The following is an 11,114-nucleotide window of genomic DNA, read 5'->3' as shown; positions in this document are numbered from 1 at the left end:
AAGAGTGGTCGGAGTTCAGGCAGAGGTCACGGCAGGCAATAGGCAAGAGTGGTCGGAGTGCAGGCAGAGGTCAGGGCAACAGAAAACAGACTGGACTAAAAACAAGCCAGGAACAAACAACCCACAAAGGCAAGGGACACTGCCACATGAGGGGTTAGTGAGAAGTACAACTTCCTGCACTAGGTAAGCAGACAGCTTATCAAAATGCTGTCAAAAAGCCAAGTCCCTGTTGCCATATTCAGCTGTAGTGCGATGATATGAGTGCACTTAAAACTACCCGCCCACCCATTGCGTTCATATTACACAGCGGCCGTGTGGCTGGATCACTTACAAATAAACTTATTGTATAAATTTATTTAAATTAGTAGCGCAGTGTGCCAATTTATATCATTGCAGTTGTACTGATTTTTGACATTATGTTGTATTTTTGTATTGGGAATGAGATATGCCATGTTGGAAGAATTTAGTTTTTTGTAACTTTTCTAAAGGAAGCCTCAGGCTAATTAGACCTTTTTCCTCTGTGAGTGACCAACACTTATTTAGCCTGAATACACAGAAGAGAGTCATTAAAAAAACATCAAACAGTATCATTACCACTTCTTACTTACGAAAGAAGAGTCTTTTTTTTCTTGTACTACTCTCCTGATATAACATACTTTTTGCCTACATTTCCAAGTCAACTCTATTGAATTGCAGAAGTGATCTTCTCTAAATTGCTCAGAAGCCTCACTCTAGTAAATGTCCTCAAGATATGCCTAACGGAGCTCACCTGAGCCACACTGATTTTTACTATTATCATTAGATTTTATTTCTAGGATGCCATAAAGTTCTAAAGCGTCATACATTGCGGTAGTACAAACAAGGCAGCTAGTGCCTTGTTGGCACAGGGGGAATGCGTTTAGCAGAAGCACATTGGCATGAGAGTAAGATCAATCTTCCTGAACCTTTAAGCAGTGGAATCCAGATAGGAGAAGGTTGCAATAGTCAAGACGAGAGATAAAGAGTGGATTCAAGTTTTGGTGGCATCACAGTAAGGCAAAAATCCTAGCGATGTACATGGAGATGGAAGTGAGGGATTGGATGCGGGTAGCAAATGAGAGTCAAAGGTGATGCCCAGGCAGCGGACTTGAGGAAGTGAGGAGATTTTAGTGTTGTTAACAGTGAGGAAGGATAAAAGACAATCAGCTGTTTTGGCAATATTTAGCGCACTAAAGCATTGTGACATTCAGTCTGGAATACGCAAGAGCAGCAGAGACTGGAATAGAAGCAGTGTCAGACTCAGGTGTTCCAATGTAACTCAGGCTGTTTAAATTGGTGAATGTCATGACATCCTTTTGACTTGTGCTTCTCAGGTGCTTTGAGTTACAACAGTCCAGCGAGGGCAGATTGATCCACTGCTAGGATTGACCTCTGCTGGTTTATCAGGCTGACTGCACCAAGCACTCATTTCCTGTTAGAACATTTACTCACTTAGTCATTGTGCTCTGTATCAGTTTGAAGTCTGCTTATGTTTCATCCTGCTTGTTCTGACAATTCTTTGTCTGCCACTTGCCCTGACCCCAGTTAATGACCCCCCCAATGATTCCGTTAGCCACCTTCCCCGACTTTTGGATTATAGTCGACTATTCTGGCCGTCTATATTACTGGTTCCTTTGATTGCTTACCTGACAGCTTCCTTGTCTCTGCTTAGGAACTATTGCACACAAAACCTGGGGGCAACTGAATACCAGCGAGCACGCAGCACTCTATGGGAAATAGGGTCTGTTATAGGTGAAGACCGAACACAGTTTATCTGGGAAGCTGGTGGCATAGATTATGTAGTGTAAAACGAATGAGCCGATTAGTTTGCACAGAGAGTAGGTGTAGAGTGAGAACAGCAGGGAGCTGAGGAAGGAGTCTTGAGGGACCCCAGAAGGAAGTGGGGCCGGAGGAGGTGGCGGTAAAGTAACCGAGAGATCAGAGGTGAACCAGGAGAGCACAGTGTCATGAAGGGGGCACAGTTGAAGAGGGTGTTCCACGGTTTCAAGAAGGATAATTACGGAGAAATGACAACTGGATTTTCTGGCAAGTAGATCATTGGAAACTTTGGTCAGGTCGGTTTCGGTGGAGTGGAGGAGGTGGAAGCCAGATTAGAGACGTTCAAGGAGGGAGCTGTCAGAGAGGAAGGTGCTAAGGTGGATGTAGAAGAGTCTCAAGTATTTTTGAGGTGAACAGGAGGAGAAAGTTTGAAGTATCCAGTCTGATGGATTCTATTTTGAAAGTAAAGATGGTGGCGAAGCCAAAAGTGGTGAGGGGGAGAGGGGTGGGAAAAAAGAGGGGTAGATGAAGGTGTAATATCCACTTACACAGTGGAGGCAGCCATATATGGCCTGAACCAATATTCAATAAAATACAGGTAATCAATTCACTAGAAACCAATGACACCACCGAGACCCGAAGCAAGAAAACATCCTCATGTCTCGTTGATGTCATTAGTTCCTACTGAATTGTTAGGAATATAGGTTCAGTCCACAAAATAGCTGTCTCTGTTGTGTGCCAGCAAGAGGTACCCTTTAAAGGTCCATTATAATGTTTTAAGCACCTGACCATGTTCCAGGTCTGATCCAGGTATGGCAACATATTTATTCAAAAAAGAAAAATGCTCACTCTTTAATTAAAGTAATTCTTTATTTGCACCGGAAAATGACATATGAAACATGTTAATTCAATAGACCAATAAGTGCTACTTTACATTAAGGCTGAAGATTGACATAACGGTATGGGCAGGTTGGGATTTCACAAGAACATTCGCTTCTACCATGGCAGAACTTTCTTTTCACTGACCAGCTCCCCGTAAGGAGAATCCACCGATGCTGGGAGGAGAGCGAGATATACTGGAGTCACAGCACCTTCATCTGGAGACTTGGTAGCGTTGGGACCAGCCATATCCGTCCTCACCCACCCCGGGCAGCAGGCATTGAGGATAATGCCCTCTTCTTTCCTGGTCTCCTTTAACTGCCGAGCTTGGATCCTGGATAACACCGTTACTCCAATTTTGGACACCCCGTAAGCAGTGTTTGGCCAGCCTTGTTCTTGGTGGACTCCTTTCTTGGCATCTTCTACAAACTTCTCCATGAGTGCCGCCAGCTCTTCCTCTGTGATGGTGTCACTGCGGAACTTTTGCTGAAACTCAGGGCTGCACCTTGCAAGAGAACTGTGGCTGACCATACTGGATACGTTGACGACTCTCCCTACAAGAACACAACACATGGAGTCAACTACGAATAGTTACATGACAGAAAAACCCTATAAAGTCCAATTTGTCTTAAAGTTAAAATGTCACCTACACACAGTGCTGGCTGTTATTTCGTGGGCTGAAATATTATTATATATGTCCTATCCATTGTCTAGGAACCAGTATCTCATGAATATAGGGCAGGCCTCATGAATATAGGGCAGGCCTCATGAATATTATGTTGGTGTTCGATAATAAAAGGTTAATAATGTTAAACAACTCGCCCGTAGCAAGAAATTAAAGCTCTTTTCTTACGACTGCACAAGGTGACCTTGTATCCGATGGGAAGACCAGGTATCGAGCAGTGTGTGAGAAAAATTAATGCATGGGCCATTATTGATATATAGCGATCATATACCCCTTTAATGCAACTTCTCTACTGAAAATAAATCCAGTTTGGACAGCCTGTTGTCCTAACTGGTTAACTATCTCTTAATGGAAACCAAAGCAAACACCATTAAACAAAAAACAAACAAAACAGTGACCACTGGAGGCGCTGTTCTATAGGAGTATATTTTGCATATAGAATTTTACTATGGCCTAACAACATAATACAGCAACTTTTTTATATTAATAAAAACAACTGATACTCTGTGAAAAATAACCTCTCTACATACAGTATATTTTGCTGTAGATATATAGAACAATGTAAGATAAACCATATGTATGCTTACACTCCCCCGAATGAATGTAGCAGAAAAAAATAATGTTGCTCTAGTTATTGTAATAAAGCTCATTAGTGAATGAAGAACAGAGGTTCTGTGTGTTCCGAGAGCACATTAACCAGGTTCTGTGTGTTCCGAGAGCACATTAACCAGGTTCTGTGTGTTCCGAGAGCACATTAACCAGGTTCTGTTTATTCCCGAGAGCACATTAACCAGGTTCTGTTTATTCCCGAGAGCACATTAACCAGGTTCTGTTTATTCCCGAGAGCACATTAACCAGGTTCTGTGTATTCCCGAGAGCACATTAACCAGGTTCTGTGTATTCCCGAGAGCACATTAACCAGGTTCTGTGTATTCCCGAGAGCACATTAACCAGGTTCTGTGTATTCCCGAGAGCACATTAACCAGGTTCTGTGTATTCCCGAGAGCACATTAACCAGGTTCTGTGTATTCCCGAGAGCACATTAACCAGGTTCTGTGTATTCCCGAGAGCACATTAACCAGGTTCTGGGTATTCCCGAGAGCACATTAACCAGGTTCTGGGTATTCCCGAGAGCACATTAACCAGGTTCTGGGTATTCCCGAGAGCACATTAACCAGGTTCTGGGTATTCCCGAGAGCACATTAACCAGGTTCTGTGTATTCCCGAGAGCACATTAACCAGGTTCTGTGTATTCCCGAGAGCACATTAACCAGGTTCTGTGTATTCCCGAGAGCACATTAACCAGGTTCTGTGTATTCCCGAGAGCACATTAACCAGGTTCTGTGTATTCCCGAGAGCACATTAACCAGGTTCTGTGTATTCCCGAGAGCACATTAACCAGGTTCTGTGTATTCCCGAGAGCACATTAACCAGGTTCTGTGTATTCCCGAGAGCACATTAACCAGGTTCTGTGTATTCCCGAGAGCACATTAACCAGGTTCTGTGTATTCCCGAGAGCACATTAACCAGGTTCTGTGTATTCCCGAGAGCACATTAACCAGGTTCTGTGTATTCCCGAGAGCACATTAACCAGGTTCTGTGTATTCCCGAGAGCACATTAACCAGGTTCTGTGTATTCCCGAGAGCACATTAACCAGGTTCTGTGTATTCCGAGAGCACATTAACCAGGTTCTGTGTATTCCCGAGAGCACATTAACCAGGTTCTGTGTATTCCGAGAGCACATTAACCAGGTTCTGTGTATTCCCGAGAGCACATTAACCAGGTTCTGTGTATTCCCGAGAGCACATTAACCAGATTCTGTGTATTCCCGAGAGCACATTAACCAGATTCTGTGTATTCCCGAGAGCACATTAACCAGATTCTGTGTATTCCCGAGAGCACATTAACCAGGTTCTGTGTATTCCCGAGAGCACATTAACCAGGTTCTGTGTATTCCCGAGAGCACATTAACCAGGTTCTGTGTATTCCGAGAGCACATTAACCAGGTTCTGTGTATTCCGAGAGCACATTAACCAGGTTCTGTGTATTCCCGAGAGCACATTAACCAGGTTTTGTGTATACCGACGTAAAATAGTGTCTCAGTGCAGTTCTTGGGGCCCCTTTAAAGGGAGAGAAGCAGCAAAGTTAAACCTTAACGTTTAACTGGGAGCGCTCCTTAATAAATCCCTACAGGATCATGTTTATTCCGGGTCTGGAGCCCCTTCGCTGCCGGGCCCTATGTTACATAGAAGGCTATATATTATTCCGTTATGGGTAAAGCCACTACAGTTTAACTTCTACATCAGAATATCACACCATATTTTGCAGGGATTAGTTTAACCTTTAGACCGTAAGCTCTGTAGCAAAAGAAGGTCTTTATTGTGCAATTAATTATTAAAATAATTTTCTGCCACAGACCCCTAAGTGACCTCTTTATCTATTGTGCAATATTGTATGTTTATTTATTGACCTTTTTTCACACAACAAGAGGAATTTATGTCATTAAACCGTCAGCGGTAAGCTTACCATTCAGTTTAATTAGAGGAAGTAGCTCATTGCAAATGTCTCGAGTGCCAAAGTAGTTGGTTCTCAGCGTTACTTCAGCCTGGGTACCAAACGGCGTCGTGTCAGCAACTGGAAAAATAGGATTTTATTAGAACATAACCCATCAAGCAAATTGCTTAACTAACTTTTACATATTTGAGAGACAGGTATATTTCAGCTTTATTGATAGAAATAAGCATTATATAATAAAAGGCCATTCATTTTTTCTGGTTCAAACAGAAGACGGTCATTCAGGCTATAATTGTTACCACTCGTTCACTTGCAGATGTAGTAAAATATGCAGGAACATAAGTATATACTTATGTTCCTGCAATTTTATTGTACTTGGTTCATCATTGTTAAAAATAGTTTACGTCTCAGGTCCGCTCAGAGGAGGCAAAGTAAGTCTGTCTATACCTTGAAACGTACAGGTATCTGCAATGTACACTTGATTTGTATGATTTAATTGTGCAAAGAGGCATTTCCATAGCAGGTTATGTATAGTGGGTAAGTTGTATGATGTGTAGAGCGATATCTAAGGATAGTGTCAATCGGAAACACTTAATGTAAGGCTGGATACACACTACAGAGAGTTTCTCCCAATGCAATATCAATAACAATTATTACTATTGTTATCATGGTATTACTCGTTTATTGTTCTGTACTGTTTTCCCCTGTATTGTCCATTGTTTGTATTGTGTACAGTGCTGCGGAAACCCTGTGGCACCTAATAAATAAAAGATAATAATAATAACGATTTACCAACGACTGAAAGTCCCGATCAGCACGCCGATGCATGTGTACAAACTACACGCGATTTACCTTCAGCTCTGTGCTCTTCATCTGCTTAAAAGATCGGGACTCTATGTAAACTCTATGGAGATCTGTCTACACTGCTGGTTGTGAGTGTGTACACACTGCAGAATTTTCCCAACATCATGTCATCGTATATAGAGATATTTTAGTCCGTTTATAAAATCAAAGCCCAAGAGCGTTCAATACGGTCACACGTGTGAATGGCCGTTTGGTGCCCAGGCCAAATATCCGGATCATTTCTAGAGAAAATGAGACCAATTAATTTGATCAGGAGATGGGTGGTCATCATCCCACAGCATTATCAACAGGTTAATAAAGACCCTATTGATTATAATGATCAGGTATCACTAAGGCCACACAAGCACTGACATAGGGCAAACTGCCCAAACCCGCAGCACGTATAACCAGAATTGTACAACTAAATCCTTCCAGTAGAATCTGGGATTTCTTATGCAAGATATTGTTGTCCCTGGCGACGTGGCATGGCGTTACGGAATAACAGAAATCAGTGGTCCCAGTGGTTTATTCTTTACTAATAAATGTAATGGTGTTCTGAGTAATATTTAACAGAATTAAGTACCCCTTGAATCTACCGGACGACAAGGAAAGACTGGCCCAGGGGGAAAATGCCCACCTGCCACCAACTTCTGGTGCTAGGTTGGGGGGTGGGTGGCATTTAAGCATCTCACACATGGATGGATGTTTGGTCCTGGCTGGCGTCCTTTTATTTTGTGCCAAATAAGGTATGTTATGCAACAGGTAAATGTTATAATTATAATATAACATATACTTTCATTATACAAGAATTACAGGTTATTATGCAGACAGGTTGGTATGACGGTGTGTGTACAAATCAGATTTCTAAAAGAACACATTTGGAAAATGCCCAGACATCTACTCCTTACAGCTATCCCACCAGTGAATCAGAGTGGATATATAATTATCTGGCTACCACCACGGTATAATCACGTATTTATATGCCCTCTAGCTCATCGTTATACTTATGTTAGATTCTGATTCGAACCTTCGTACCCTGTACTTTGTATTCTACTCTTGATATGGAAAATTAATACCTTACATTGAGCACATATTCAAAACACAAGCTACTATGAGCACTTTATATACCGTACATTTACTGTGTGACATTAATATTATTAGTATTTATTTGTAGGGCGCCACAAAGTTCTGCAGTGTACACAGCATAAGAAGAACAGAAACGCGTGGGTAATAATAGTAGTTATACAAGAAGGGCAACATAAATTAAGTTATATTACAAAGGACAATTGCTGGTAATTACAAGGGTGACAAGTGTAGCCGAAGGTGACAAGGGAGGGGTAGGAAGCAATTAGGGAAAAGGTGGGAGGGAGGCAACAAGATGAAGGAGGACCCGGCTAGTGAGAGTCATGAAACCAAGAGGAAATTGTGGATGGAGCCTGAACAAAGAGCCGCAAAGTCTAACACCCCACGGTCAACACCAGAGACCCCAGATAGGAGGTATGGGCTTTGCTGCGTGGGACATACATGTTGCGGATCTCTAAGTCAGTCACTGCAGAAACAGAGGGTGAAAGAAGCGTGGTCAGACAATCCTATGTCAAGTCCTGCTGGTATCCAGCAACGAATCAGAATGCAGAGAGTGGTCAGGGAAGCCAAAGGGCAGAGCCGGTCAGGAAGCATAGACAAAATTAGCATCTAAAAAGGAGAAGCCAAGGTCACAACAGGGAAGTCAAGCCAACTGGAGCAGGAGTGGGAAAGCAGAACTCATAAACTGGAATGGGTAGAAGTGTTGGATCGAGGGTGGACTAATACTCTGTCACCATAATGGTGCCAGAGTCCTCCTTATATAGCTCCCAATAAGAGATGTGGCGGTCAGTGATGTCACCGACAGCCACCGAGAACAGGGCACACATGCGCAGAAGTTCCTGGGATAGGCCTGGAAAGAAGTGACCGTCCCTGCACAGTGGGGAGAGTGCGGGGATCGGTGCCCTGACAGAGGGGATGGTGGGATGATGGGAAGACACAGAGGGGGGAGAACGAAGGGGATGGTTGGGAGGGGTTAGGCAGCGTCTGGTAGACTTTGGTGAACAACTGAGTGTTGGAGGAGTGCAGGAAAAGTCTCGGAGGCAGGAGAGAGAGGTGGCAATCTGAGGGGTGGAGAGGCTGCCGTCAATAACCACGCGTACGGGGCAGGAGGGAGTGGCTCAGCACCTCTGGTATTGATGCTGACATACTGCTGTTATTTTGAGTACTGTGATATATAATAAAACTATTTGCATAGCAGATTTATTTAACCCACTTCGAGGGACCGGAAAGACCAGGAGTGACGCATAAGGCTGACCGAACAAAGCTAAATATTACCCCAGTATCCTCACACAAGTAAATGTTTTCTACATTAATTAAGTTCTTTTTTCTAGACATGGAAATGCCAGAGCTTGTACACATACGCTCTGTACCAAGGGTGTGTGAATACCCTGCAGACTACAAAGTCAAACTACGGCAGGTTTTTGGAAAATTCATCCATATTCCTGTCCGCTATCTAGCAATTATACAGTGACGTACTATTTTGCAGCACAGTGAAAAACCATGATGGTTACTGAAGGCCTGTTTATATATTAAAATAAAATTGGATAAACATTTGTTATCTTACACTTTAATATCCTGTTACATTGGGTGATATCTCGCTCCACACTGCAGGGTAACTGGTAGAAGCACCCAGGTGTTTCACCTTATGTAGCCCCCAGGGGGGAGGGGTACTGTCCCTCCTCCTTCTCCCATATTACCAGCAAGGTAAAGCATACTTGCCAACTCTCCCGGAATGTCCGGGAGACTCCCGAAATTTGGGTCATTATCACAGACTCCCGGGAGAGCAGGCAAGTCTCCTGCATCCTAAACTTGCCTACCCTAAATGACGCGATTTGCGGTGAATCGTGCCATTTTGGCCCTGACCCCCACGACAAAACGGCATGTCCGTCGCGCGGGCGGGGCCAAAATGACACATTTGGCCGCGCCCCTCCCGCCCTCTAATCACGCCCCTCTCCCGCAATACACTTGCCAAAAGTTGGCAAGTATGAGGTAAAGGTAAGGCCTATAGCTGGCAGGGGAAACCTCACCAATCCTCCATGCCCGACACTGCTCGTCTGGGCCTCTTATACTCATCAGGTATATTTGCCCTTCAGTTTTTTTTTGGACTAATAGGGATTACAGCTGCCGCTTTAGCATGTATTGGGGAATTTATTCCAAAAAATAAAATGTAAGTTTCAATTGTTGTGCTGAACAAAATACTGCAGATAACAATTTCTCCATTTTATGTTTAAGGAATATAATTCATTATTATTTCTTTAATCAGAAAAGATTGTTAGTATAATATAAGGCAGAAGTGCAGCAAATTTACCAGAATGGTTAATTGTTATCTTATATTTCATGTCAAAAATGCAAATGTCTTCCACTTATTGTTGGCAACAGCAGTTCGTCACCAACCTGTCATCATCTGGTATCACAGCATAACTTTACACGTCTTTGATTTTATTTATTGTTAAAAAATTTATTTTTTTTGGGGCGTGTTAACAAATAATGATAGACTTCAAAATACTAGCAATAATCTAATCATTGGATGACACTAAATGCATTGCAAAATATATTGTATATTAAATTAAATTAATAGGCACAGCCCAGTAACACAGAGCACAGTGTAGTGACAGCCCAGTAACACATAAAGCAATGTAGGGACTGGGTGAAGGAGTCAGACCCTAGGAGGACATACCTTTAAATGCAATGCCAGCATTATTAATGAGGACGTCCAGCCCCCCATACTTCTTTTTCAGGAAGTCCCGCAGAGCCTGGATACTGCACAGGTCATTGATGTCCAGCTGATGGAAGAGAGGGGACAGACCTTCATCCTTTAGTCCCTTGATAGCTTCCTCCCCCAGCTTGGGGTCCCTGGCTGTCAGATACACGTCTCCCTGGAACTGCTTGCACATGGCTCTTACTACAGCCAGACCGACCCCTTTGTTGCCCCCTGTGACTACTGCCACCCGTACTCCAGCCATGGTACCAGTCACTGTGTGCAGCACAAGACCTGGGGAGACTCTGCAGGATCTGACACTTCTTCTGGGCCCTGTTACTGCAGATAGCTGTGTATATGGTCTTATAGCTCCTCCCAATAACAAGGCCGGGGCTAGACACCACTCCCAAATACACAGCAAATAAATGCACCCTCTCCTGTGTAACCAGACTTATTCCTCCTTCCTATAAGTGTGTAATGCTCCTGCCATCTAGTGGTAAGAAACAGAACTGCTTAAAATATTTTCCTGTTCCAGTAAAATATGTCTCTAGTGTCCTGTAGTTTCAGGAATGAATCTTTCACTCTGCTGATATTGCAGCAAATATTACATTCCA

At 43.1% G+C, this 11,114-nt stretch overlaps 1 protein-coding gene across 1 annotated transcript; it reads right to left on the bottom strand.

The window, feature by feature from the left end:
- Positions 1-2,648: 2,648 nt before the first annotated feature.
- LOC142139536 (carbonyl reductase [NADPH] 1-like) lies at positions 2,649-10,908 on the bottom strand. The gene is made up of 3 exons (XM_075197225.1): positions 10,480-10,908; positions 5,889-5,996; positions 2,649-3,230 (listed from the first exon to the last, which is right to left on the bottom strand). The coding sequence occupies exons 1-3, from the start codon at positions 10,763-10,765 to the stop codon at positions 2,794-2,796; spliced, it is 831 nt and encodes a 276-aa protein (XP_075053326.1). The 5' UTR covers positions 10,766-10,908; the 3' UTR covers positions 2,649-2,793.
- Between the last annotated feature and the right edge of the window lie 206 nt (positions 10,909-11,114).

The sequence above is a fragment of the Mixophyes fleayi genome, chromosome 2 (assembly GCF_038048845.1).
Source record: "Mixophyes fleayi isolate aMixFle1 chromosome 2, aMixFle1.hap1, whole genome shotgun sequence".
Classification (NCBI taxonomy): Eukaryota; Metazoa; Chordata; class Amphibia; order Anura; family Limnodynastidae; genus Mixophyes; species Mixophyes fleayi.
Note: the sequence above shows the minus strand (reverse complement) of the source record. Positions and strands in the feature narration are given on the sequence as shown.